Source organism: Trypanosoma cruzi, genomic scaffold, assembly GCF_000209065.1.
Source record: "Trypanosoma cruzi strain CL Brener 1047053517171 genomic scaffold, whole genome shotgun sequence".
Lineage (NCBI taxonomy): Eukaryota > Euglenozoa > Kinetoplastea > Trypanosomatida > Trypanosomatidae > Trypanosoma > Trypanosoma cruzi.
The window spans coordinates 296,330-323,499 of NW_001849568.1; the positions used below are offsets into that span (position 1 = coordinate 296,330).

Genomic DNA, 27,170 nt, shown 5'->3' on the forward strand with positions numbered 1-27,170 from the left:
GGTGGGTGGTGGTGAAAAGGGAAAGGAAGCGGGAGGGGGAGGGAAGAGTTTGTTAGGGAGACGGCGGCGGTGTTGGTGGCGGTTGTAAGGAGAGAAGGAAGAGGCTTCACGGAGGCGGAGTTATGCAGAAGGCATACGCAAAGAGAGACTCCGGTGAAATGTTGGTCAATTCGTGGGACATCATGGAGAAGGGAGAATTGGCCACAATGACGCAAGAGCCGGAAATCCACCAGAATGACTCTTTTGACGCCGACCTTCCCAACAGTATTTCGCTGCTTAGTCGTAATTTGTTGCTTTTTACTGTACTTAAAACGATTGGGTCGTTTGACTCGGGGGCATTTAGTGCGGCACTTGGAGCAGAGAACGGGATTGCAGAGGAATGGGGTCTGGGCACAGTACGGCAGGGAACGCTTAGTTCAAGTGTCTTTCTTGGCAATATTCTTGGCTGTCCACTGTCAGGCCACATGTTTTCTCATTATAGCGCAAAAAGGGTGTTGGTATGCTCTCTTATTTTGCATACAGCATTTACCTTTTTCTTTGCGACGATAACAAATTACGGTTTTGCCTTGCTTTGTAGGTTTCTCATTGGGATTACCTTATCGTTTGTTATAGTGTATACACCTGTGTGGGTGGATATATTTGCTCCACGTGATCGTCAATCGGTGTGGATGGCTTCACATAATGCTGGAGTGCCACTTGGTATTATGCTTGGCTATACATGTGGTGCCTTTCTGCCATCGTATACCAATATAAATTGGGAATGGGCATTCTATATCAAATGTATATTTACAATACCAGCCATGGCGTATCTTATGCGAGTAGACTCCTTCTCCATTGATCGGCCTCGTAGAAATAGGACAGAGGCGGCACCTACATTTGCTACATCTCCTTTAGCGGAAATGAGTGCAACAGAGCGGGTCTTGAATGTTCTTCACTCTAACTTTTTGTTGATATGGAGATCCTGTGTTCCTCTCTTTCGGAATAGGGAGTACATGTGTAGTACACTCTCCATGTGTTCCCTGTATTTTGTTGTGACCGGACTGCAGAACTTTTTGACGCAGTATCTTCGTGACGATCCATTTAATGCATCCATGAAAACGATTATGTTAGGGTTTGGCGGTGCGGTTGTGACGGCTCCTGTGCTTGGCGTCATTGCAGGTGGAATTTTGCTGGATCGCATCGGTGGATACCAGAGAAATTTACGACGTGTGACAACATTTATCTGTGCATGGGGCTTTGTGACCGCCTTTTTTAGTGTAATGTGTATCTTTGTCACCGATACGATTACTTTTTTGATTATTATGTCCATTGTGCTCTTTTGCGGTGGTGCCATTATTCCTCCAGGGAGCGGAATGGTGGTGACGTCTGTCCCTGAACATCTCCGTCCCGCAGGCGCCGCTTTCTCGCAAATGATGTATAATCTGTTGGGTAACTTTAGCGGTCCGATGGTGTGCGGGTACGTGGCGCAATGGACTGGGCAACTGCGGTACGGCATCTACACGATTCTCTGCTGCAGTTCTGTTGGTCTCGTCCCAATGTTGGTGCTACTGTTCAAGGCGTGGTCCACGCCAGACGTGTCAACGCCGTCGCTCCCGCCATTGTTTGCCCGAGGGCGATACCCGCAGCGGACAGCCGTGAGAGATGCTTCGCTGATGGTTGGAGCGAAAGCCCTGGACGGGATGAGAGGTGAATCCCCGCGCATCGGACGCTCAAGTGAGGAGGTCCTGCCGGTCAGCGTGGAGACCGCCACAAGAAGCAGCAGCAGCAGCATTGACACCCTAGAAATCACCGTGGCTCCTATCAATTCCATGGCGGTGGTACCGAATTCAGTGATTTCTCTGCCAAAGAAATTTTCACGTCCCAAGAAACCCGCAGTCACGCCCTTTGTTAAAGTGAATGACAGTCTCGCCCCATCGCACGAAGAACAGGAACAAAAACAGGAGCCAGCCGCCATGTTTACGGAGGATGAGACTCCGGAGATTGTCAATATACTCAGCGGAGAAGAAGTGGCGGCGGCGTTTAGAGGAAGAGGCCCCGGTGAAAATGGGGTGATGAACGGGCATGGTGAGCAGTTGATGCTTCAAAGGGAAGCGTTGGAATGTGTGAACGATGAAGTTGATTTGATGATGGAGGCCGATGCTGCGCAGATGATGTCGTTTCCAAATCAGCACAACTTTGGACTTGATATTTTATTCTCATTGCTGAGCAACACATCGCTTCGGCACGCGTCGTCACGACGTGGCAGTTCCCACGTGGCGCCGTCGAACACGGAACAGTTAGAAGATGCATATATGGACAGCGCCACGGGGATGCCCCGCGGCGGGAGTGATCTCAATTCGATGAGTCGAAGTCAAACACCAGAGGTTTAGTGCAGCACGCATCACTGCGGCAGCCCCCCCTCCCCCCCTCAATGAATACGAAGTGAAGCACTGAGCCGAGAGAAGGAGGGTGCAGGTGAGACGCATATGCATAAATACATATAAATGTATGTATATTAATGGGAGACACACGAAGAAGTGCCTTTTGGCGTTGACTGCATAAACTCCTCTTTTTTTTCTTTTTTTTTCTTTCTTTTTTGTTGTTGGACGTGTATTTGGTTGGTGTTGGTCCGTTGGATTCACATGTACCCATGCGTACACGCACAATCCCTTTTTCTTTTTTCTTGTTGTTGTTGTTGTTTTTTTTTTGTTTGTTTTTTGGTGTGCGCAGACCATCTTTTTCTTGTGCCTGATGTTTTCGTGTCTGCCTCCTGTTAACTTTTATTTGGTTTTCTCCTTTTCTTTTTCTCTTTTTCTCTTTTTCTTTCCCTCCCACCCACTCCTTTACACACTCGTTGTGTTGTTGATTGCATTATTTGTACGTTTTCAACCAGAAGTGTCCGTGAAGACGTTATTTCTCGCATTTGTTTGTTTGTTTGTTTGTTTGTTGTTTTGGTCTTTTTAGAAAAAAGAAAAAACATATCGTTAGAATGTGAGAGAAGGAGAGAAGGGAAGAAATAAAATAAAAAATAAAAAAAGAAATTAAAACACACACACACACGCACACGGAGAGAGAGAGAAAGAGAGAAAAGAAAAGAAAAGAAAAGGGGAATGGAGGAGATTCATAGGCGTCAAAAATCATAATAATCGTAATAATAAATTTACCACCACCACCACCACACACACAAACTAATAAGAACATTGGCTGATTGGCCGGAGAGGCAGACGGGGAGAGAGAGAGAGGGGGGGGGCAACGATAACGGAAACAAGAGATAGAGTTGTGTCTTTTTATGGGCATGAGTGCGTGCTTACGTTGTGGCATCCGCCGGGGTCCCGAATACCCGCTCTCCTGCTTTATTGCTGTTGTGTGTATTTTGTCCTTTGCCCTGCCCCGATCGTTTTCCTTTTTTTTTTTTTCCCCCCGTTACCTTTTCTACCCAAACCTCTTTTTTTTTTCTTTTTTTCTTTTCTTTTCTGTGTGTGTCTCTCTCTGTATGTGTTGGCGCTCTGCAAAGGAACCGAGGAGGTGGTGGTGTTGGCTGGGGAATTATTAGGCCTCCCGAAGGAAATCTTTTAAACAAAAAAAGGGCGGGGAAAAGAGAATTAGACATCTTTGCGTAAAAAGGGGTACGTATAGACGGAGAGAGAGAGAGAGAGAGAAAATTTAAAAAAAAAAAAAAAGAAGGGAAAAGGAGAAGGAGTGGAATTCTCACGGACATCATGCCCGCTGCGGAGTCATCCACGCTTATTGGTTTCCTCCAGCAGCTCCGGGGAACACTTGTGGAGATTGAGTTGCTGAACTCTTCCATCGTCTCTGGTGAAATCACATTTGTGGAACCGAGCATGAACACGCACATGCGTCATGTGAAGATCACGGCAAAGGGGAAAAATCCGGTGCAGGCAGAGACGTACGTGGTGCGGGGGAACTCCATCCGCTTTGTGATTCTCCCCGAGGCGATGAACACAGACGACGTGCTGAATAAGGCGACCGCCGCGCAGAAAAAGACGAAGAAATAAGGCGAGGCGAAAGGAAATGAAAGGGAGGGAGGGGGGGGGCAGCACATCGCGGTTGGAGATTAAAGAGAGAGAGGGAGTGAGAGAGAGAGAGAGAGAGAAAAGTTAAGTCGGGGTGATAATTGAGAAGGTGCTGCCGTTGTGTGGGGCAGCGCGTGTTTTATCCCTATTTTTGTTTGTTTGTTTTTCTTTGTCGTTGTGCCTCATTTGGCCATTTTGTTTGCATCTGAAGGGATCCGATGGCGACGGCGCCGAACGCCCTGCAATGATGGGCTGCGGGGAGCCGGCAAGTACGGTGATTTTTTTTTTTTCACTGCCTGTCTTTATTTGTTGCTGTGCGTTTCTTTTTTTATGACTACTGTCCTCTTGTCCATCTGTCATGTTTCTTTGCCCATCCTTCTGCCTGTTTTTCCTTTTTTTTCTTTTTGTGTGTGTGTGTGTTCTTTCACTGGCAGCTAAAGGGGACGGAATTTCGCGGGCACGAACGAACACTTTAGAAAAAAGAAAAAAAAGGGAGGGAAAAGACGGTGCATACATTGCACACATACATACATACATACATACATACATATACAAACAAGGAAGGAGAGGGGAGGTGTAAGCAGCTTGTCGCTTGGCCACACCCTTCTTGTTCTCATACACAGATAGATTCGATAGATAGACAGTTAGAGGAGAAAGCAAGAGAGAGAGAGAGAGAGAGAGAGAAGTGGGGTTTGTTTGTATTAAGGCGGGAAGAAGGAATAATAATAATAATAATAATAGGGCGGGAGAGGAGGGACCGTGAGTAGTCTCTCTCTCTCTCACACTTTCATCTTCCGTGTTTGTGTGTATTGAGTACGTTCTTCCTTCTTGCTCACCCCGGACCCGTTTGTCTCCTCGCAGTTGTTTTTAACATTTCTTCTTTGTTTTCAAATGGATGCCGCGGCATATCGTCGACTTCAACACCGCATGGAGTCCCGTGGCCGAGCGGCTAGCAGCCACTCCACGTGTGATGTGTGTGGTTACCACTGCAGCTGCCCACCACATGTGCGGCGCGAAGGCCACGGTGATGATGATCGTCTCCGCGGCGCTATTGGTGACGGTCGTCGCCCGACTCGTGGCGCTGCCTCCTCAGTGGCTCCCAACGCGCAAGCGTGGCTGCTGCAGCGAGTGCAAGGCGTGGAAGTAGACATCACCAACGGCGGCATAGATCACCGTCGACATGTATCGTGTTGCTGCTCCTGCTGTATTGGGTACCACCACTTGTTTCACGCACGACACGGCTGCAGCGGTAGTGTTTGTGGGAGAGTGGAGGAACGTGAAAAGGGGGAAAGGGGAGACTCGTTGAAGGAGTCGTACGCGAGACGCTCGTGTTCGCCAAAGAGCTCGGCAGGCGTATCACATTCACCCATGGCGGCGGCACACACCCACACGAAGTCTGTGGAGACTGACTTGGGGGATGCCGCGTTGGCCGGCAACGCGCGGGATGCCCAGCGGGGCCTGACATTCAGGCCTTCTAGGTCGTCTCTTACGGTCTCGTCGTTTATTCGCCTGGCGGAGTCCGTGCCGTCGCATTTTTCGTCTGTGGGTGAAAATAAAAGTAATGAGGGGGGCGGTTGCCAGCCACCCCAAGACAGTACACCGCCGCATGAATACGGAGACGTGTCGAAGGGGAGCACGGAGGTGCGTCAGCCACTCCGCAGAGGCACACCCTCCCTTTTGCCTGTTGCTCTGTCAGCAGGACAGACAGCGGCACGGCAGAGTCTGCAGTCAATTCCGCACCCGGCCTCTGTGGCCTCACCGCAAAAGATACCGTCTCCAAAACGACAAGGCACGGAAGATATTTCAGCCGACACCTCGAAGGTAACTATTGATGCATCTGCCGTTACGCATCACGCGCACACCACCGGGATTGCACCGATCGTTCATATGAGCGGCTTCACTCTTGGTAGCCTGCCAAATGTTAGTGTGTCATTTTCCATGCCGCAGCCTAGCAGTTCACATGTAGTAAACTCCCCACCATCTGACTGTGTGCCAGTAGTTGCACACCAAGTTTCTTTTTTGGAATCATCCGCCTCCCCACAAACTTCGACGCCAGTCCCCGCGGCCACACCCGTTGTGCAGCCAACGCCGAACACCTTGTCGGAAGCCGCAGGAGCTGCAATGACTTCGGCAGGGACAGCACAAACTTCGACGCCGGTCCCCGCGGCCACACCCGTTGTGCAGCCAACGCCGAACACCTTGTCGGAAGCCGCAGGAGCTGCAATGACTTCGGCAGGGACAGCACAAACTTCGACGCCGGTCCCCGAGGCCACACCCGTTGTGCAGCCAACGCCAAACACCTTGTCGGAAGCCGCAGGAGCTGCAATGACTTCGGCAGGGACAGCACAAACTTCGACGCCAGTCCCCGCGGCCACACCCGTTGTGCAGCCGGCTCTAGTGGCGGGAACTCCTGAACCAACGCCTGCGGATGTTATGAATGCGCTGCGAGAGAAGTTGTTGTTGGAAAAGGCCGACGCCTATGTGCGCAACTTGGAGCAGCAGCGGCTGGAGGAAAAGCTTGCTTACGAACAAGAAGAGCAGCGGGCTTCGAAAACCTATGGACAAATATTGGAGCTGTTGGTCCGTCTTCGTCAGGACGACCAGGAAATGCTGGAGGCGATGTATGAAAACATATTAGAGCCTGTGGAAGCCCCTTTTTCCAGCCCGGCATCTGCCGTACAACGATTGCCTACTCCTCTCCAAAGAAGGACGGAACACACAATACTGTCACAGCCCAATTTGTCACCGTTTCCGGCGGAAGTGATGACCGCCTACAAGATGGACGCGGGGAAAAAGGCGCAGTCGGCTCCACAGCCGAAACCGAAAGCGCCAGTCCAGGCGGAATTACCGCCCCCACTACCACCGCCGCCATTGGTCTACACCGCGCCACCATCTCCGCGAGTATCAACGGCCACGGCGCCATCGATACCCGAGTTGAGACACGAGCTGCCAGAAGCACCACCATTTGCGTCCAAAGGAGTACCATGGGGATCGGCAGAAGGGACGATGAAGGCATGGGTGGACAAGCACTTTGGATCTTCTTTGGATCCACAGCACCGTGCGCTCCTGCAGCATGTATTGCTTTCGAGAGAGGCGGAGATACGGCGGGTGGCAGCTGCCGAATCCCAATGTAAAAAACTTGAAGCACAAATTCTTGGTGCTAAAAACTTCGTTCCACCATTGGCTGTTGAAGAGACTGCTCGAGCAAACTTGAGTCAGTGGCAGCAGGAACGAGATAGAGAGTTAAACCAGGCACTCAGTCTAATTTATGCAAAAGAAGAAGAGCTCATGGCAGTTCGAAAGGCGCAGGAAGAGCAGAAGGCAAAGTTAAATGAACTGACACGGTTAATGCAAACACATTCCGTGCAGTCGGAAGTTCTTGGAGCTCAAGAAGAAAAAGAAGAGCTGCGTCGGTGGAAGATGCGCTGCGACGCTATCGAGCAACAGCACCGATTCAGTGTTCAGCGCCTGGAAGAGCTACAGGCGTACATTGAGCAGTTACGAAATAGTGCTCAACAGGCAGTTATGAATGTCGTCTCTTCGAGCGCGGCTGCTCGGCCCCTGCCGTCAGACATGAGAGGCGCACAACTGTCTTCTGTGAATGCCTCGCGGCCAACTTGTTGTTTGGAAACGGCTTCACAGCATAGTACTGTCCCCCTTGCTAAGCCGTCATCTGCCCCTCGTTATTTTTCACCACCACGAATGACTGACGGTGCATTTGTGGCGGCGGCGCCACAACGAGAGAGCCCTGCCGCAGACGCATCGAATGCACCCCAACCTTGTTTGGACGCCGCTCCTCCTCCTACTGCCGGTTTGGATCGCGCGGCGGCGTTGAAGCAGCTTCGCGAGGAAATGGATTTGGAGTGTGCTCGATTTGCCAATGAGACACAACTCTGGCACGAGTATCTAAAGCATCAAGAAGAGAGACGGTTACAGCTGCACGGTCGATGAGGGAAGAAAAAGCCTTGGGCATTATTTTTTTCCGCTTCTTTTTGTGCCTGGCTCTTGTTTCTTTGACGGCGTCTGCAATGTTGTGGTTTTTTTTTCTTTGGCGTGAGCGGCTTCTTTCAAAAGGCTGATTTGTGTGCACATAGAGCGAGGGAGAAAGAGGAAGGTGGTGAGATGGGAAAGGGTTGTTGTGTATCTTCCATTACCCTGTCAGTCACGGTGGTGTGTCGTTGTAAATGTTTTATTTGACTCTGCCCACTCTCATCTCTGTCCTTTTTTTTTTTTTTTTTATGTTTCCACTTCCTTTAACTTTGATGAAATAAATACGAGATGATGTGTACATCCCTTTCTTTTCTTCTTTTTCTCTCTGTGTCTGTGTATGACCCTTGCCGATTGTAGTTTTCTTTTGGCTTGCGGTTGTGTTTGCTGGAGGGAGAGAAAGAGAGGCGTCGCGGCTCTGCACTGACGCTTGCTTGCTCTCTTTCTCTCTCAGGCACGTGTCATTTACTTCTGTCGGTGTGTCCCACGTCTTTGCTTGCATCTTTTTATTTATTCTCTACGACACACACCCCGTTTTCTCATGGATCCCAGACGAAAGATAACCGATCGGACCGCCGCGGCTCTGGCGGCAGCAGCAGCGGCAGCGGTGGTGGCTGTCTAATCATTGCCGATAAAAACAATAAAGGCAAGGTTTATTTTTATTTTATTTTTTTGCCACCGCACACACACACACACAAATACATTTTTAAGAGCCTCAGGCGTCTTTAGAAGAGAAAGGGGAAGACCGCGGTCTTCCACTGTTTTGGTTGTGGTTATTCCTTAACTTTTGTTTGGGCCCTCTCCTGTGCACATGACCCACACGAACACTGCGGTGACGCCTACGGGCAAGAAGACGGATGGGATGTCGGTGGAGGAGGATATTTCTCGCATTGTGGAGGGGGCGGCGCAGAGGCAAGAGTTGGAGCAGGGTATAACTGCTTTTTTGCGGAGCAATGCGAGGCATAAGGTTGCCGATGTTTTGCTGGCACTCTCTGCCTACACGTTTGGTGGTCTCATGCATGTGCGCGGTCAGGGCACGGCGCTCACAAGTCTTTCCATGTGGACCTCTGGTACCACTTTCCTTCTTAATATGCAGGTACGCAAAGTATTTGAGATTGAGGATTCGGCAAAACGTCGTCAGGTGGCGGCAGGGATGAGCCTAGAGGAGAAGAACGTATTCCAATTGGAAACGGTGGCGTCGTGGCTGTGGATGCTTTCTTCGATGCAGCAGTTTAAACTTCATAAACGCATGAAATACTGCGGCTATAGCAGTTGGATGGGATTGGGTTGTTGTATGTACTTTACGCTGCGACATACGTACTGCATGATAATGCTTGAGTAAGTACGCAAAAATAGGGCAACCGTAACAGATAAATATGCGTGGTTGCTTACTGTTGTTTTACTTTTTTTTTTTTTTTTTTTGGTGTTGCTGTTGTTTTGGTGGTGGTGGTGTTTATTGACGGTGGCACTTGCTTTACCGGAGTGCTCGGTTGAATTGTCTTCCGTCCAATTGGATGGATCCACACGTTTGTTTGTGTACATAACTTGACAATTTTTTTTTCTTTTTTTTGCTCTGAGTGCAATTCAGAGCCAAAAAAGAGCAGAATACTTTTGCCTGCACGTCCCGACTGTGTCTCGACGTGACCGTCATTTTCACTGTCCCTCTTGCTGGTGATGGTGGAGGGAGCAAAGAATCCAGCCGCTGATGGAACGGAGGGGTGGCGGTTGTATGATGAGAGCGCGGAGAAAATTGGCTCCAGCCGAGAGCAGCAGGTGCTGTTGGAGCTCAAAAAAATTCTCGGCTGGACGCCCTCCGTGACGCTTGACGCCTCCGTTGACGCCTTCCTCCTCCGGTATTTGTCCGCGGTGCATCTCTCCGTCTCGGAGGCGGTGGCGCTGCTGAAGCAACGACGTTCCTACGAGATGAGTCTGCTTTCTCTACATATTACTGCTCCAGTGCTGGAAGTCTTGCGCAGTGGAACGGTTTCTGTCATTGGCCGTGACGTGTTGGGTCGTCCGGTGCTGTACGTCAGGGCCCATCGCTTCATTCAGTTCGGGCTTGATGCCCAAGACATGCAGCGCTTTCTGTCGGTTGTCATGGAGTATATGTTATCGTACTGCACACGGGCGCCATCGTCGCCATCGCATGGCAGTAGGAATGGCAAAACGTTGCCTTCGTTACACCAACAGCAGATCATCCTCTTGGTGAATGAAGAGGTCTCATCGTGGCATGCCAGTCAGGCAGCACTTTCAAACGCGCATGCCTTCCGTAGCATCATGAAGAAATATTATCCTCGGTTTATCGGGCTGCTGCTGATCTTTGAGGCCTCATGGGATGTGCGTCAGGGAATTAAAGCTGCCTTTGGTGACAATCCAGGGGAAGAAAAGCGTGTGGTGCAGATGGTCACACGGGGGAATATTCAGAAGTATATTGACCGTTATGTGCTGACCCAGGAGTTGGGCGGCAGCAACACGTCGGTGGAATCGCCCGATAATTTTGCCGATGCCGTTCTTTCTCACTGGTTTAACGTCAGGAGTTATTTGTCTTTGGAAGACCCCAAGACACGACCCTTGTGGCAGTTGCCACCGTCCTTTGTAAACATCAACGACTGGAACCAGCACCTGCAACGCCGAGAAATGGCCGCCACATTAAACCCCGATGGGAACGGCTTGCCGCAGGCACAACAGTTCCTTAGCCGCTGTACAAGCAGTCAGTTTGATTCTATAACATGCACTTCCCTCCGCCGTTCAACCGTCCTTCGTAGGGGTTTAGACGAAGATGAAGGCTTTTGTTCCGCCCTCTCCGAAGTGGAGGACATGTTTCCCAGTTTTAATAGCCCCCGGCTTACACCTAGAGAAGTCTCATTGGATATGGATGGAAACAATAGTTCAGCAGCGGTGTTACTTCGGGAATTACATAAAGAGCGGGAGCTTCGAATAGCGGCCGAGCAGCAGTTAAGGAAGGTGCGACTTGGCATTACGCTTGATTTGTCAATGGCAACAGAAGTTGAGCGCATACTCACACATATACACAGGGAACTCAATGTTCTTGTAGCAAATGTTGTCACTCGTGCAAGAGATGCGGCAGCAAACGGCTCTCCTCCAACACTTTTGCAACTTCTTGATTTGACGCTTTTGGCAATAGAAATGGCGGTTCATAAGGCACAACGTGTTCCAGCGATGAAGTTTGCAGTGCCTGTGACTCAAAGTCCAGAGAACGATTCCCCGTGTTGTTGTGTGATGTAGGCTTTTTATTCAGCAATTTTTATGTGTATTTGAGGCAGAGGGAGAGAGAGAGAAGAGAAATATGGAGGTTGAAATCGACGTAAAGCGCTGCAGAGGGGCGCGACGGAAAGATTATCGATTTGTTTTAGAACATGCACCGCGAATTAAAAAATAATAGTAATAATAATTTAAAAACTGTCAAACTCTTTAGGATTTACCACAACGTGTATTTGTTTGCCTGTGTGTTTATTGTTGTAGAGGTTTTTGAAACGAATGTATACAATCATACTGATTTGTGCTTGTTGGCTACTCTGCTTGTTTGTTTGTTTTCCCGGTGGATGGCTTTTATTTTATTGTTGTTGTTGTTGTTTGTCTCCGGTGAATTCTCGATGGGCCGTGACGGAGCCCCCCGGTGGGGACTTTGTGAATATATTTTTTTAATTATTTATTTATTTGCCCTGTGTCGTTACACCGACCCCTTTTGTTGTTGTTGTTGTTGTTGGGCCCAACTTACCGCGGGGGTTCGGGGTCGTTGGGTGGAGAGAGAGAGAGAGAGAGAGAGAGAGAGAGAGAGAGAGAGAGAGAGAGAGAGAGAGAGAGAGAGAGATGTACAAAGGAGGTGCGAATTCGTAAGTAGTGGTGGGCGGAGATAAGTTTTGTTGTTTATTTATGCGGCGTGCGTCTGTCTTCTTCTTTTTTCGAGCTGCACTTGCCACTGTTTTTTTTTTTTTTTTTTTTTGGTTCGTGTGTCTTTTGAGTGGGCGGCCACCCTCGAGAGGGGGGCGGGGTGGGGATTTGAAGGCATATGGAGCTCGGGCGTTTTTCGTTTTTGCTCATAACTTTATTTTGGGGTCCCTAAAACGGGGATGCGTGTTGGTGGGCATGGCAAGGGCAGTTCCTTTTTTTTTTTCTTTTTCTCCTTGCACAACCCCCTACGAATAAGACCGCTTTCTTCCACACGGATGGGGGACTCCGGCGGTTGTGGAGCACCAAAGAGGCTGCCACCTCGTTCGTTCACGGCGAACCCGGAATTCATAACACAAGTGGCATGTCTCCTGCTGTTCATTGTTGGCGTTTGGGTGGAGGGAGGGAAAGATGTCGGGGCGCGGTGAGCCCAAACTGTAAGCTCGCGTTCTCTGTAGTGCCCCCCTCTCCGCATTCTCTTTGGTAGAAATAATTGGGCAAGGCCCCATCCATGTGCACGACTGTACTGTAGAATTTAGCGGAAATGTTTTCAGCCATCGTCAATTATTTGATTCTATTGGCCTTTGTGTATTTGGCTCTGGCTCTTATCGGGAACATCGTGACGCTGCTGGAGCTTTGGCGCATTCGTCGCTCAATCCATCAGAAGCGACCGCCCATCATCATTCCGTTTTTGGTTTTCACCACACGCCCAGTCTATGAAGTGGCGCTGACGCACATGGCAAACAGGGCGGTTGTGTTGCACGGGTTACCGAAGGTGAATGGCCTTACGTTGCCGCTGCAACTTCACCCCGTGCCTTCTGCAAAAGTCCTTGTGAAGCTGAGGAGCACCACGACAGCGCGACAAAATGATTTCCTCCTCCCTGAGGTGCGCCCGGAGAATGACACCGACGCCAATGAGGCCTCCTTTAACACCATTCCTTCGTCATCTTTCGTACACTCTGGTGGCGGAGGCAGTGCGCACGTGGCGCGCCACTCCCGTGGATGTGCAATGGAAACAGCGGCGCTGCCCTCTGCCTCACGCTCCCACCAGATGATGGGTTCATTCGGCAACGGTGGTTACCATCAGTACCGTGAGCTGTCTCTCAGCGACCTGGGCGGCGGCTATCACAAACAGGAAGGCAACTCAGGGGTAGGGCGCTTGATGGCCCGCTCTCAACTCTCGCTTCAGTTCCGAGTGGAGACGGCGGCGCGAATTGAGGCTCCCAATCTTTCTCGTATCCAACTAGGGAACGCATCTATAGAAGCATTTGGAAGAGATTCCTCCTCCGCATTTTGTGGGGCGCTTTCTCGCAGCGACACAATGATATTTGAGGATCCCAAAATAAGCTTGGTGGCTGCCGATGACGGTAGTGAAGGTGCCGATTTACCTGTCAAACTGCGTTGTGCATGCATATTTGGTGCGGACGATGTGGACATCATTCGGGCTGTCACAGTGGGGACAACACGCACCTTTGGCCGTGGCTCTTTCATGTACCATTGTTATTACACCGCCGAGGATGAAGAAAACTGTGCACGCGAGCGAGCGCGACTTCTTGACTGGCACAATCGACAGCGGCTGGGTGCACGCTTTCAGTTTGGTGATCATACTCCTTGCATGCCGTTGTCGGGGGCTTTTTATGAAGACTCGGTGACGCAAACAAATCCACCATCACGGCGACGTCGTCATCTCATGTTGGTGAACTCCATGACATCAGTCGGGGAATGTTTGCCTTCACGACAAGGATCATTGGGCTCCTTCTCAACATTGGCTGGGCGGACACGCTCAATGTGTTGCAGCACAAAGTCCAACGCGTTTACAGAGACGTTTGTAGATGTCTCCGAGACTGCGTGCTTTGCCAGTGGAAGCCGCACACGCGAGGAAAGAGGAAAAAACGAAAAGGAAGGATTTGAGATGAGTAAATATGTGCCGGCTTCCATTATGAATGATGCGGCACAAGATTTGACGGAATCCAATGATGATTGCATGTTTGTTACGGCGGTTTCTCCATCCACCTCCACGCTGCCTTCATCGACATCTCCCCCGACATGGACGGATTCTTCTACGAGCGATGCGTGCAACGAAGGGGATTCCGTGGAAACCGGAAAGATGATGCCCCATACAGAACCACAGGCGATGAACACGGATGAGGAGGAGGAGGCGGGTGATGTTGCGGATGTAGATGGGGCTCCACTCCCAGCGGAGAATGCAGTCACTTTTTCCGACCCTGTCAACGTCCCCGTTACCAACGTCGATGATGCTCCCGGGACCAATAGAAATGCAAACAAGGCAGCAACCTCCAAAAAGGGTCATTGTAGAAGGCCGCGGGAATTTGTAGATATTTTTTTAACAGAGCCGCAACAAGGTCCCATTATTCCCAGGGCGTACGAGGGATCCATACTTATTACCCCCGATGCCCTGCAGTCTGATGCAAATGCCATTATCACCACAACGACGACGTCTACTTCGGCGCCGGCCTCTTTGCAGGTGGACGCTGTGGATCTTTCCCTTGCTGCCTTTCAGAACTGCTTCAAAAATGGCCCCACCCCCGCCTCAGGCAACGAAGTGAACGCAGGGGAGGGAGGAGGAGGAGGAGGAGAGGGAAAAGATGCAGGGGGGGAAAAAGCGGGGAAAAAATGCGAGAAGAAAGGTGAAAAGAAGGGCAGAGACAGCCGACATCATGAGAAGAAACAAAACGACGCAGAATTGATTCCAAGACACCCATTGACGTTTGCTCTCATGTTATATAGACGAACACCGCAAGAAGGCCGCAACTCTGGGCGTGAAAAACGACAGATAACAAGCCATACCAGACAGCAGACGTCAGATTGTTTCGTATGTGTGTATTCCACCGCGAACGCAATGGCAAGCCTACTTCCAAAATCTGCGTCAGCAATGCCAGGGGGAGGAACGCCTCGTAATAGCCCACCGGGAAGTTCGCTGAGGTTGAATGATCCCAATGAGTGCCGTGAGATAGGTGAGACATACCCTTTGCCTGGAACGGAGGAGGTTCAAACCTCTTTGAGGCGGCTGCAGCCGGGCTCAGCCAAGCCTGAAAAATTACAGCTCTCTTGGAGGCTATGCGGAGTAAAATTGGCGCGGTGATGTCGGTAGCGCTGCAGTACGTGCGCATTGGAAATGATCTTTACGCCGTCACAGAGGTGTCGGATCGCACATTTGTGCAGTACAGAGAGGAGCGAGTTCTTATGGGACGCTGTGGCATCAACGACTTCTCTTCGGGAGGTCACACCAACGAGCGTGAGGACATTACGGCTTCCGAAAGAAGCGTGTGGCCGTCAAAATACCGCATGCGCGCCGCGTCCTACTCGCTTGCATCGTCACCACAAACGGGTGTACGTCATCAGTTAGTGCGCATGTGCTGGCTATGCATGCGCACCGAGGCGAACGTTATTACCCTGCCATGTGCGCATTTTGCCCTTTGTCTTGGCTGCGTGGAAACTTTGACCCACTGCTGCATTTGTCAGCGCTCCATTCATGCTACCATTGTACTAAATGAAGACACAGACCAGAGTGAGTTTTCAGATACGAGAGATCAATAGTTTTTATGCATTTTAAAGCCTATATATATATATACATATATACGTACATATGTTTGTGGTCGTGTTGTTGTTTCTTATTCCCCCGTTTTTCATTATTTGGATACGATTTTTTGAACTTTTTGTTACTATTGATAAATCGCCATTGTAAAGCCCACATGCATCCGAGTACAATAATATACACTTGCGTATACGTGGAAATATATATATATGTATATATGTATATATATATATATTATGCATTACTTTTGGTATGTATGATCTTCCTTTTTTTGTATGTATGTATGTGTGTGTTTTTGTTCTGTTTTTCTTTTTTTCTTTTTTTTTTTTTTTTTTTTTTTTGGGGGGGGGGGGGGTATTATTATTCTCTATTTATTTTCTGTGCTTAGTGAGCACAAGCATTTGTTTATACATGTGCGTGATACTCGCAACAATAGCGAGCATTGTTGAATAACACAAACCCATTTGTTTACGCATACATAGTGCCGTCACACGACTAATCCACGGCAGGAGTGGAAGGGGGAGAGGAGTATAGGAAACACACACAAATAAGAAGAAAGAGGAAGGCAGGGAATTACCTCCGCCTGCGAGGGAATTGGTAGGCGGAGGAAGAACGAGAAGTTAAGAAAAAGAGTGGAACTGAGAGAGAGAGAGAGAAAGGAAAGAACTGCGCTCTGGTATCCGTTTGCATCACAATATCTGGAAACAAAAAGGGGGAAAAAGCAAGAGGAACAGGGGAAGAAAACAAAAAAAAAAGGGAAGGAAAGAAAGGGCTGCGGCGTGTTTACTTCGCATGTCAGGAGTCACCTCGGGAGTTGCGGGTGGCGAAAACCCTTCTTTTTCGCTGGATGTCATTGCCGTCATCGCCGCCATGATGCAGTCGGCGACGGTGGAGGAGGTGCGAGAGGCGTTGCGGCGGGTGGGCGACGTCGGCTTCCGATGTTTTTTGACGGATCGCGCGGGCTCGGAGAAGGATGCGGACGGGGAGGAACCCCCGCTGTCCCGCGGCGATAGCAGCAGTCAAGTGACAAAGCCACATCTGGCGGTGTGTGAGTTTGTGGAGCATAACGCGGGGGTTGGCGTGGCGGCGGGGCATCGTGTAGTGGCAACGCGTGACTTGTCAGCTGTCTTGCAGCGACCCGCGGAGGCTCCTCTCGGGCTCGCTTCTTCACCCACGGCCAGCATCGACCGAGCAGCAAGCGCCACGGGCTCCTCACCATCCACTTTGGTGTGCTGTGTTCTCATCTTACTGCGTCATCCCGCCGGTGGATTGGAGGCAGTGTCGGAAAGAGGACCTCTGACGCTGCGGAATCTGAGCATCCAGGCAGTAGATATGCGACGGCCACTAGAAAGCTTGCAGACGCTTTTGCAGACCGTCTATGAACCGCTTCTACGATCCCAGCATGAGGTCAAGCTGCGGTCGCAGTTGCAAGACTTTCTGAGTTCTGTCCGCTCTCACTGCCAGGTCTTTGCCGAGGTGGACTTGAAACTATTTGTGCATGCCGAACTTCTTGAGCTTTGTGCAGCGCACCCGGAAGCGGACGTTGAGCAGCTGGTGGAGATTCTTGGTTTTGAGAAGTGCACCAATACTGTGTTTCTGCGCCAAGTCATGACTCTTTGCGGTCAGTGCCGCAGCGTTCTGGACACCAAGTTTGAGGGTAGGGATATTGTGAGTGCACGTGATGAGGTGGCGTACTGGCAGGCCGTGCTGCGTTGGGTAGAGCAGGTGCAAAAGCAGCTGCACTGTCGCGAGTGGCAGTTGGTGCACCGTCTACTTGGCAATCGTGTGGAAACGAGCTATGAGGTGGAATTTAAGATGCATGCGAAACTTGTGCGTGATTACTTGGATCACCTGAAGAGTGTGCCATTCCAGCAGATTGACGAGGTAGAAGGGGAAAACTACGCGGCGTTGGTGGAAGAGCTGTTCTCCGCGATGGTGCGCCCGACAACATATCCGGCCTCGCAGAGTGTTCGCCTGCTGGAAAGTATTGTGCGGGAGTTGGCGGAGCGCTTTTTGGTGCTTGTGTCTAGAAATGATGTGTTGCGCATGGAAACGCCGGAGGCACAGCTGCAGTTCCTGCGACGCCACATTCAGGTGCTTCAGGATATGCACCAACGCTACATGCAGACAATGGAGTTATTTCAGTCCGAAATTCACATGCCGTCACCGCCATCACCCACGCGGGGCGGCACGCAGCAGCAGAAGCAGAAGTACCACGCCCTGGTCCTTTCACGCGCGCGGCAGCTGTGGAGATTTGTGAATGAGCACTTTCACTACGAGCGTGCCGTCAAACGGACCTTTGCTGACGGCAGCCTGGAGGCGGGCATGACGTGCTCATTCCATGCGGAACTCACAGACGCGTATGACTGCTTTGCCACCGCAACAGGGGCAACTGGAAGATTGTGGGATGTGACTCCAGCGGGGACTTCCGAGTTTCATCGTGCGCTGGCAGCTTACAAGCGACGGCTGGCAAAAATCGACGAGCGTCTCGCACTCCTTGTTGGCACCATGCTGGCAACGGCGCAGGAGATGAGTAGTAGTGGCCTCTCTCTGGCATCCGCCTCCTATTCCTCTGAATCAGCAGTCGCAGTGGGGACACTATCAGGGTATGCGGCTAATACAAGCTGTGGCCCATCGCTTTACCGCATTTACTCCCGTTTCCGTCCACTACGGCGTGAAAAGGTGCAGGCTGTTGTTGCTGGGTTTCAGATGGCCCTACTAGAGCAAATCAACCGCGAGATGAAAAACGTTCGAGAGCGTTATTTTGACGCGGAGAGTTGCCGCGACGCCGTACGAATAACCGTCGCCCGCTTCGGTGTGACGCCCGTTGTTGCTCGCATGCTCTGGGAGAGATCTGTGCAGCGGGAGATTGAGACTTATCTTGTGCGTCGAGATGCCATATATGAGCATGGGTGGCATCAGTTGCTGAACCTTCGCACCATTGAGCACTGTTGGTACCTCGATGAGTCCCTCGCACAGTTCCTTGGCGCCCCGCTAGATGACCTTATGACGAAGGAGCTTGGCGGTGATCCCGAGGTGTACGGCACGGCATATGCCTTGGCGTATCTTGACGCTGTTTACGGAAAGGATAAGCCAGAGTGGTCCGCTGACCCATACATCCACGACGCACAAAATTTTGTGCAGGAGAGTGACGCACACGCGATTAGCCGCGCCAAGTCACGTCTTGTGATTCTTCGTGTGGGGAGCGGCCGCGGAGTGGAACAAAGTGAAGTACGAGATGTGCGCAATTTTTGCGATATCATTTCACAAAGACTTCAAGAACGCGTCGTGCAGTGGTGTGAAGATGTGCTACGACGCATCGCTGCACTGGACTTGTCCCCTGGCACGATGACGATGAAAGGCCCTCTTTGGCATCTTGTCGAGCTATCGGGCAGGAAGGGCTGTGGTAATATTTGTATAAGTGGCAGTGTAAACAGCAATAATGGGAGGAGCACTGCTGTTGGTTTGAGACGTGTTGTTATGCCGCATATTCCCCGTAACATGTCTTCACTTCTGCGGGATCTGCACGTGCTAGATGGCATGCAACTGCTTGAGAGCCATGTTCAGCTTGTGGCCGACGTGCGATCTTTTTTCACAAATAACGAAGAACGTTTCCGCATTGCGAACTGTCTATCCGAGCTTATTTGTGCCTTTGAGAGGGCACTCAACGGCGAGGATGAACTGATGGTCAACCTCGCAACCGAAGAATATGCCAGCGTGCATAAATCCTTTCTTGATGGGGCTCAGCTGAGCTGGTCCGATGAAGGAATGTTGCAGCAATTTGCGCAGGAGCTCTCAGAACGCGTCTATGCCTTCTGTGCAGCCGTGGCTCAAGTACGTGGAGTCACCGCCGACATGGAGCGCGGAATTACCCAGCTGCGCAGTCATGCCGTCCAAAAGGCAGAGGCGGTGGTGGGGCGCGTAGAGGAGATGCACGCCCTCGTCAATTCTCTTTACGCGAATTGTGCCAATGCATGCTGGTGGGTGCGACGTGTGCAGCCTTGCCTTGACGCTGCACTTGTCTGGCAACTGGAACAACATCTTCGCCGTTGGACGAATGAGTTTCTGTCGATGAGTCGCGACCCTCGATTTCTTGACAAGAACGCAGAGACGGAGGAGTTTGGTCTGCGGCCGCTGCGGGTGCGCATGCGGGTGGTTTTCAAGGAGATTTCGCTGTCGTTACCGGTTGCGGCGTGTCGCCACCACTGGGTGAATGAGCTGAACCGCTCCTTTGCGTGGGTTCACACTCTGTCAACGCTGCGGCAGGAATCCCCGCACCATCACCACCACCACCACCAACAACAACAGGAACAGGAGAAACGGGTCCCGGAATGGAGCTTGAAGGTCACGCAACTCACGATGGCATCGACGTCATCCACATACGACCGGGTATGGGAACGGATTTCTCCGCATTTCATTGCGGAGCCACTGCAGGCAATTGAGAAGAGCATCCGGGACGCCATTGAGGTGGAAACACAGTGGCGTCGTGGTCAGCAGCTGCTAAACATTGAACTGGGGGTGTTGCAACAGCGCCTCGGTGACGATCTTGAAAAGTGGGGGGATGCTCTGCAACACATTCGCGAGATGGCCAGCAGGCTGATGGATTATACACAACCAAGCACTCTTGTCGGTGGTATCGTTATTGTTGCGGATGATGCACAGAAGGAACTTGGCCGGAAGCTGGACAACATGACGCAATACATCCACTCACGGTACCGCGATGTGGTGGAGAAACATCTTGATTCTTGTTATCATCATGTCATGGAGGTTCGAACGGCAGCAGAAAATTGCAATGTTATAAACGACCTTGAAGACGCAGCTCGATTTCTCTGCGAGCTACCGGATATTAAAGCAGACATGCAAGCGACCGAACGACAACTTGTTTCCCTTGCGACAGCTGAAGAATACTTGAGGCGACAGGGTTTTTCACTGCCGGATTCATGGATTTATGTACGGAAGGTCAAGACGGAGTATCGTGCCTACCACGATCTTATTGAACGAAAGGTAAAAGCCCTGGAGTTTCGTCGCCCGTTTCTGCGTGAGGGTGTGAAGTCCCAGGAGGAAACTCTTTTCCGCCAAATAGATGAACTAGAAGAATCCCTCCATACGATTGCCATACAGGTGCAACATCACGAGCAGGCGCAATTAGAAGAGGTTTCAGACTCCGCACAGCGGCGATTTAGGGATATGGAGGAAAGGGCCACACGACTGAAGGAACAAAGGAAGCAACTCATCGCGCTGCAAGATGCGCTTGGAGTCCCTATTCTTGTGGAGATAAAGTTGGAGACAATCATGTCAAGCATGGAAGAGCTGCAGTGGGTCTGTGGCCACATTGCACGAGCTTATCAAAGACTAAATGCGATTGCACGAACGCCATTCTTTGAAATGGTCCCACGGCAATTACACGACGAGATACTCGCGATAGAAAGTGAGGTACGAGAGTTTCCTGAAGGTGTTCGTAGCCACCAGGCGTACAAGGATCTACAGGTCTGTATTGAAAACCGCATGGCTTGTCGGCATTTGATGCAAGAACTACGTTCTGATGCCATGACACCATTGGAGCGGGCGGAGCGTCATTGGATGGCACTGAAGTCTCAGCTGCATGCGCCATGGAAACTAGAGGAGTTGACCGTTGGTGACATTTGGCGCAGTGATCCCATCGAGCACGCGAAGATCTATCATGATGTGTTGCAGTTTGCCCATGGTGAACTTCGTTTGGAGTCACAGCTTGGACATATTGTTGCCTTCTGGAACGATTTTGAGTTTGACACGATGGTCTATCAGCATCAGTTTGTACTCATTCGTGGGTGGGATGTCATCTTTGAGCGACTTGCTGACGATCTTGACTCTTTCCAAGGGCTCCGCTCCAGTCCCTTCTTCTCCTCGCAACATGTCATTGCCATTTTGGCAGAATGGGACAATCGTCTTCATTTTCTTTTGCAGTCACTGGAGGTACTGATGGTGGTGCAACGGCGGTGGGTCCATCTCGACAGCATTTTTACCGGAAACGCCGACATCCGCCGACAGTTGCCTAATGATGCGATTCAGTTTGATCGATCGAGCCGTGAGTTTATGAAAATAATGCCCGTAAAGGCCAGCACTGGTTCTGTGCCAGTGTTGACGGCGCAGGACCTCATTCAGGATAAAAAGCTTCTGAGTTCCTTGCAGCGACTCGAGGGGCAACTCTCACGGGTGCAGCGGGCGCTGAGTACATATTTGGACATGCAGCGACGCCAATTCCCTCGCCTCTTTTTCGTTGGAGATGATGACCTGCTGGAGACCCTTGGGAACAGCAGAAAGCCTACTCTCGTTGAGAAGCACTTGCCCAAGATGTTTGCCGCCCTCGCCCGCTTTATTGTTAGCAGTGATGATACTGCTGTTGGTGGTGAGGCCAAGGGGAGCGATTCTTCAGCCGCAATTCAAATTGTGGGGTTTGCGAGCGCAGATGGAGAAAAAGTGATGATGGTACAACCGGTGGCGTTGAAAGATCGTGTGCTGCACGACTGGCTAGCTGAGGTGGAAGGCTCGATGGTAACATCTCTGTGTCAACTCACCGTGTCCGCCGTGAATTCTTTAACATCCGCAGGGAAGGTAACGACGGCGTGGATAACATCGTTTCCTTTGCAAGTCGTCTGTCTCGCCTTTCAGGTGTGGTGGGTGCGGCTGCAGGAGCAAACCCTCCTGACATTGCAGAAACAAGAAGGAACAGGAAGAAGGGAACCTTCGATGGCTGTAGCCCACATGGTATCGCTGCTTGATTCTCTCGCGTTGGACGGCATCACACCGGAGACAACGCCGGCATTGCGTCATGGAATTGAGGAGATTATTACGATTGCCGTTTATCAGCGCGACGTCTCTCGGGTGATTGAATCAAAACGCATTCTATCTGTTGATGAATTTGAGTGGCTACGTGTTTTGCGGTTGTACCTAAGCGAAAATGGAACGGAGTTACATTGCCGAATGGCGGACGCCTCCTTCCGTCATGGCTTTGAGTACCTTGGATGGTACCAGCGCCTTGTGCAGACCACCCTCACCGACCGCTGTTATCTCACCATGACACAGGCACTACACGCACGTCTTGGTGGATCGCCAATTGGCCCTGCCGGCTCTGGGAAAACAGAGACTGTGAAGGCGCTTGGCACGCAAATTGGCCGACACGTGCTGGTGTTCAATTGTGATGACACCTTTGATTTTGACGCTGTTGGCCGTATTTTCCTCGGCCTTTGCCAAGTGGGCGCATGGGGCTGTTTTGATGAGTTTAACCGACTCGAGGAGCGTGTGCTGTCTGCCGTATCACAGCAAATCCTGACGATCCAGGAGGCACTTCGAGCCCAGTCCAACACCGTAACGCTCGCACAGCATACGGTACCACTGCGGGAAAGTGTGGCGTTATTTATCACCATGAACCCAGGCTTTGCCGGCCGCTCAAACTTGCCGGGGAACCTGAAACAACTTTTCCGCACTATGACTATGGCTGCACCGGACCGTGAGACCATCGTGGAGGTCATGTTGTTTGCTCAGGGTTTTCGTACTGCAGAGGCGCTATCTCGGAAAATTGTGCCGCTCTTTCATTTGTGTTTAGAGAAATTATCTCAACAGGCGCACTACGACTTTGGGCTTCGTGCTCTGAAGTCTGTTCTCGTGACGGCAGGGAATCTCAGAAGGTCCTCGCGCGACGCCGCAGTCACGAATTTAAATGCACCAGTCACCGCGACGAGCCTCGAGGAGGTGGAGAGTGAAATAGTGTTGCAGAGTCTCATCAACAGCATTACGCCTCGTCTTGTGACAGAGGATTTGACCCTATTTTACCCCTTGCTGCGGGACTTTTTTCCCGGACTCCCTCTCCCTGGTGCAGCCATGACGAAATTGCGTGCGGCAATTGAAGAAGTGTGCCGCGCCACCCACTACATTCCAACACCAGCGTGGGTTGAGAAGGTCTGTCAGCTGTACCACACACGCAAGATGCGACACGGCCTCATGTTGGTTGGACCAAGTGGTACGGGGAAAACGCTCTGCTGGAAGACGCTGCTGCGCGCCATGGCGCGACTCCCTGTGGCAGGTGATGATGGTGATGACGATGAGGGTGATGTAAGTAGTGTCAAAGAGGGTACGGACCGAATTGGTCCACTAGAGGCGCATGCATACGTGATTGATCCCAAGGCAATGAGCAAGGCAGAACTATTTGGCGTATTTGAAGCCACCACACGGGAGTGGAGGGACGGTGTTTTTACGGAGATTCTTCGCCGTATCGTCAACAACGAGATGGGCGGTGACCGCTCACGTCAGCAGCATTGGATTGTTTTTGATGGTGACGTCGACCCTCATTGGGTAGAGAACCTAAACTCCCTTCTGGATGACAATAAAATCTACACCCTACCCAACGGCGAGCGTCTCAGTTTACCGCCTTCTGTGCGTATTGTGTTTGAGGTTCAAGACCTGCGCTATGCGACGCCGGCGACGGTGTCACGCTGCGGTATGATTTGGTTTAATCGCGGTACCGTCCCAATATCCAGTGTCCTAAGCCGTCACTTCAATGTCTTCTGCCGTGCCCCATTGATTGATAAGCACGGCAAAAAGCAAATTGCTAGTGTCGCCTACGATGGTGAGGATTACAAGACGCGATCGGGTGGAAATTGTTTTATGGTCCAACGCATTGGTGTGGATCGCGGAGAGATGCTTGTAGACACGTTGAAGGAAACGCAGGGAATAAAACCGGAAGAAATAGAAAGAGAGACCGCTAGTCCCGCAAGTAATATCCCTGTTGCTGCGTCCAAAGAACACGTTACCCCTAGCGACCAAAGTAGCCAGAAGGAGACATCATTGTGGTATTCGAGCGCTCTCACGGATTTGGACCGGGATTTACTGCAGCTGCAGATATCCATGGCAAATGTGTGGGCTCCTGCCTTTGCCAAAGATGGCCTGGTGGAAATTGCCGTCCGGCTCATCCACAGTGAACGGTATTGGAAGCAGGGTATTATGGAGCACGATGAACTACAGATGCTAAGTAGCGTGCAGTCCTTGTTGCTTGATGGGGTTTCTCGCATCTGGAGGCTGCGTGAAAAACAGGCAAAATTGCCCACGATGGATATTCTGCAAAAGTACGCGGCGAACGTGCTTCAATACGCCGTTTTATGGGGATTTACGGCCTCACTAAGCCATGAACTTCGTCGACGCTGGATGGAAGAATTATCTCTTGCTGTGGGATCAGCATTTGGCGGGGGATTGGCCGACGGCCTTTCATTGCTGGATGTTGAGCCGGACCCCATAACCGGTGAGTGGCGTGCTTTCCGTGAACGTGTGCAGGACACTTTCATTACGGCCGATCAGATGGGAGCAAACGATGTGCTCATTCCTACGGTTGACACGTGTCGTCATGAGGGAATCTTGCGTGCGTGGATTGCCGGAGGTAACGCGGCGATTCTTTGTGGGCCGCCTGGATCCGGCAAGACGATGTTAATCGCATCGATTCTTCTCCAGTCCTCCGAATATGATGCCGTGTTTTTAAACTTTTCAAGTGGAACAGAGCCAAAAAACATTATTCGTGCGTTGGAGCAGTACTGCAGTGTACAAAACACGACACGTGGCCCTGTTATGTCTCCCACCAGTGGCAAAGTGCTTTTATTGTTTTGTGATGAGATTAACCTTCCGGCGTTGGATCAGTACGGGACTCAGTCCGTTGTGCAACTGCTGCGTCAAATAATTGAACGGCGCGGCTATTACCGCAGTTGTGACAATGCATGGATCACCGTTGAGGGGGTACAGGTGATTGGCGCCTGTAATCCACCGACTGATGCGGGACGCGTGCCACTTTCACATCGGTTTCTGCGACTCGCACCCGTTTTATTTGTGGACTTCCCTACAAAAGAAAGTCTCCATATCATCTATACGTCATACTGTCGTGCCATCCTTGCCTTTAACACCCAGATGCAAAGTTCGCATGCGGAAAAGTTGGCGTCGGCAATGGTGGAAATGTACACGGCAACGCAGGTGCACTTCACTTCATGGCAGCAACCGCACTATGTCTACTCCCCACGTGACCTCTCGCGCTGGGCACGTGCTGTCCACAGTGCCTTTTTGACGTGGGAGGAGTCTGAGCGACACAAGTTGCGTGTGGAGGGACTTGTGCGTCTTTCCGTACACGAGGGATTGCGTATCTTTCAGGACCGGTTGGTGGAGCGTGAGGAGCGGGATTGGACCGACTCCACCATTGACCGCGCCTTCACCACACATTTCCCTGAAATTACTTTGGCGTCAGTTTATCCACCTTCTCTTCAGCGGCCCGTGTTGTACTCTACAATATTGCGGCCCTCGTACACGGAGAACGCACGGGACGAGTTGCGTGCACACATCGAACAGAAACTGGATGCGTTCTGTGAGGAGGAAGTGGACACCGCACTTGTTGTCTACGATGCAATGATTGATCATGTCACACGCATCAATCGTGTCCTGCAGCAGCCGTTGGGCCACATGTTGATTGCGGGATCTTCTGGTGTGGGGAAAACAATCATTGCCCGGCTTGTTGCGTGGATGAACGGCATGACGGCGGTTCGTCTTGGTGTTCACCGCAATTATCAACTGGACGACTATGAACGGGACCTGCGCGACATACTGCGACGTGTCGGATGTAAACTGGAGCGCATATGCTTTATTTTCGACGACAGCAACATCATGGAGGCGAGTTTCTTAGAGTACATGAATGCCCTCCTGGCGTCGGGTGAGGTTCCCGGCCTGTTTGACGGCGAAGAATGGGGGAAACTTATGGAGGAAATACGCGAGAGCGTTGTAGCGCAGCAGTGCCTCAAGGCAAGCAACAAGCCGCAGAAGTTGCCACAGGAGGAAGACGACGATGACTCACAAGGACGACACCAACAACAACCACAACAACAAAAACAAAAACAAACGTCGATGTTGCCCTCATCCCACAGCAAATCAGAGGATGCAGCCAGTAGTCATGGCATCTCGGCCCCGCAACGGGAGGCGCTTGATACGATGGACTCTGCCGTTTATGTTGACACCAAATCCGAGCAAGAGTTATATCGCTGGTTTCTGAGTAATGTGAAACGCAATCTCCACGTCATCTTTACGATTGACCCCTCCTCCGGGGAATTTGTGAGTCGTGCCGTGTCGAGTCCGGCTCTCTTTAACCGTTGCACCATAGACTGGTTTGGGGACTGGGACCGTGACACACGCCATCAGGTAACACGTCAGCTCACAAAACCGATTGATATCATGTTCTCCTGTGAGAAGACGTTTCAGAAACGCGAGGAAGAGGCACGCGATGCACTGGCCGATGCCATCTGCGGCATACATGAGATTACGGATGAGGTGAACCGCGTGGTGCGACTGCAGAATGCGCATCAAGGGACATTTATAACGCCGCGTCACTTTTCCGACTGTGTGCAGCAGTTACAGCTCCTGTACGAGGAGAAGCGGGGTGGATCGAAGGAGCAGGTTCTACACTTGCGCACTGGTCTTGCCAAGCTGGATGCGGCGTCGGAGGAGGTTGAACAGCAGCGAGCCAAACTCCGCGAGCATGAGGCCGTGCTAGCAACGAATAGTAAAAAGGCGCAGACGATGCTGGATTGCATTGTCACGGACACGGAAACAACAAAGCAGGAGAAGCAGGCGGCTGAACGTCTTCGTCAGCAACTGGCAGAAGAGGAAGAGATGATAGTCACCGACAAGGCGCGGGTTCACAGCAGTTG

General features: G+C 51.2%; 7 protein-coding genes across 7 annotated transcripts, besides 31 other annotated features; all 7 read left to right on the forward strand.

Moving 5' to 3' along the window:
* Positions 1–2,907: a sequence feature (heterozygous, non-Esmeraldo-like haplotype).
* Positions 123–2,369, forward strand: Tc00.1047053511819.10 (hypothetical protein, conserved; the record flags this gene model as incomplete). Its single annotated transcript, XM_807033.1, has 1 exon — positions 123–2,369. One exon carries the CDS (start codon positions 123–125, stop codon positions 2,367–2,369), a length of 2,247 nt encoding a protein of 748 aa, XP_812126.1.
* Positions 2,549–2,577: a microsatellite.
* Positions 2,650–2,823: a sequence feature (T-rich).
* Positions 2,902–2,927: a microsatellite.
* Positions 2,908–3,046: a sequence feature (areas merged during assembly that could not be assigned to a particular haplotype. This can correspond to areas where the two haplotypes were merged or to regions with more than two copies in the genome that were merged during assembly.).
* Positions 2,994–3,026: a sequence feature (AT_rich).
* Positions 3,047–19,508: a sequence feature (heterozygous, non-Esmeraldo-like haplotype).
* Positions 3,054–3,085: a microsatellite.
* Positions 3,425–3,452: a microsatellite.
* Positions 3,619–3,638: a microsatellite.
* Positions 3,639–3,659: a sequence feature (AT_rich).
* Positions 3,699–3,995, forward strand: Tc00.1047053511819.14 (small nuclear ribonucleoprotein, putative; the record flags this gene model as incomplete). The annotated part of the gene is made up of 1 exon (XM_807039.1): positions 3,699–3,995. The coding sequence occupies one exon, from the start codon at positions 3,699–3,701 to the stop codon at positions 3,993–3,995; it is 297 nt and encodes a 98-aa protein (XP_812132.1).
* Positions 4,059–4,093: a microsatellite.
* Positions 4,523–4,563: a microsatellite.
* Positions 4,664–4,697: a microsatellite.
* Positions 4,732–4,753: a microsatellite.
* Positions 4,905–7,964, forward strand: Tc00.1047053511819.20 (hypothetical protein, conserved; the record flags this gene model as incomplete). Its single annotated transcript, XM_807034.1, has 1 exon — positions 4,905–7,964. The coding sequence occupies one exon, from the start codon at positions 4,905–4,907 to the stop codon at positions 7,962–7,964; it is 3,060 nt and encodes a 1,019-aa protein (XP_812127.1).
* Positions 8,653–8,674: a sequence feature (AT_rich).
* Tc00.1047053511819.30 (hypothetical protein, conserved) lies at positions 8,812–9,342 on the forward strand (the record flags this gene model as incomplete). Its single annotated transcript, XM_807035.1, has 1 exon — positions 8,812–9,342. One exon carries the CDS (start codon positions 8,812–8,814, stop codon positions 9,340–9,342), a length of 531 nt encoding a protein of 176 aa, XP_812128.1.
* Positions 9,675–11,246, forward strand: Tc00.1047053511819.40 (hypothetical protein, conserved; the record flags this gene model as incomplete). Its single annotated transcript, XM_807036.1, has 1 exon — positions 9,675–11,246. One exon carries the CDS (start codon positions 9,675–9,677, stop codon positions 11,244–11,246), a length of 1,572 nt encoding a protein of 523 aa, XP_812129.1.
* Positions 11,388–11,420: a sequence feature (AT_rich).
* Positions 11,652–11,680: a sequence feature (AT_rich).
* Positions 11,707–11,727: a microsatellite.
* Positions 11,765–11,832: a microsatellite.
* Positions 11,944–11,964: a microsatellite.
* On the forward strand, positions 12,454–15,012 carry Tc00.1047053511819.50 (hypothetical protein, conserved; the record flags this gene model as incomplete). Its single annotated transcript, XM_807037.1, has 1 exon — positions 12,454–15,012. The coding sequence occupies one exon, from the start codon at positions 12,454–12,456 to the stop codon at positions 15,010–15,012; it is 2,559 nt and encodes an 852-aa protein (XP_812130.1).
* Positions 14,481–14,569: a sequence feature (GA-rich).
* Positions 15,488–15,518: a microsatellite.
* Positions 15,665–15,700: a microsatellite.
* Positions 15,758–15,806: a microsatellite.
* Positions 16,166–16,237: a sequence feature (GA-rich).
* Positions 16,258–27,170, forward strand: Tc00.1047053511819.59 (dynein heavy chain, cytosolic, putative; the record flags this gene model as incomplete). Its single annotated transcript, XM_807038.1, has 1 exon — positions 16,258–27,170. A coding segment is annotated over one exon (10,913 nt), but the record flags the coding sequence as incomplete, so codon positions are not given.
* Positions 19,509–22,354: a sequence feature (haploid, Esmeraldo-like haplotype).
* Positions 19,741–19,763: a microsatellite.
* Positions 22,355–22,694: a sequence feature (areas merged during assembly that could not be assigned to a particular haplotype. This can correspond to areas where the two haplotypes were merged or to regions with more than two copies in the genome that were merged during assembly.).
* Positions 22,695–27,170: a sequence feature (heterozygous, non-Esmeraldo-like haplotype).
* Positions 26,325–26,364: a microsatellite.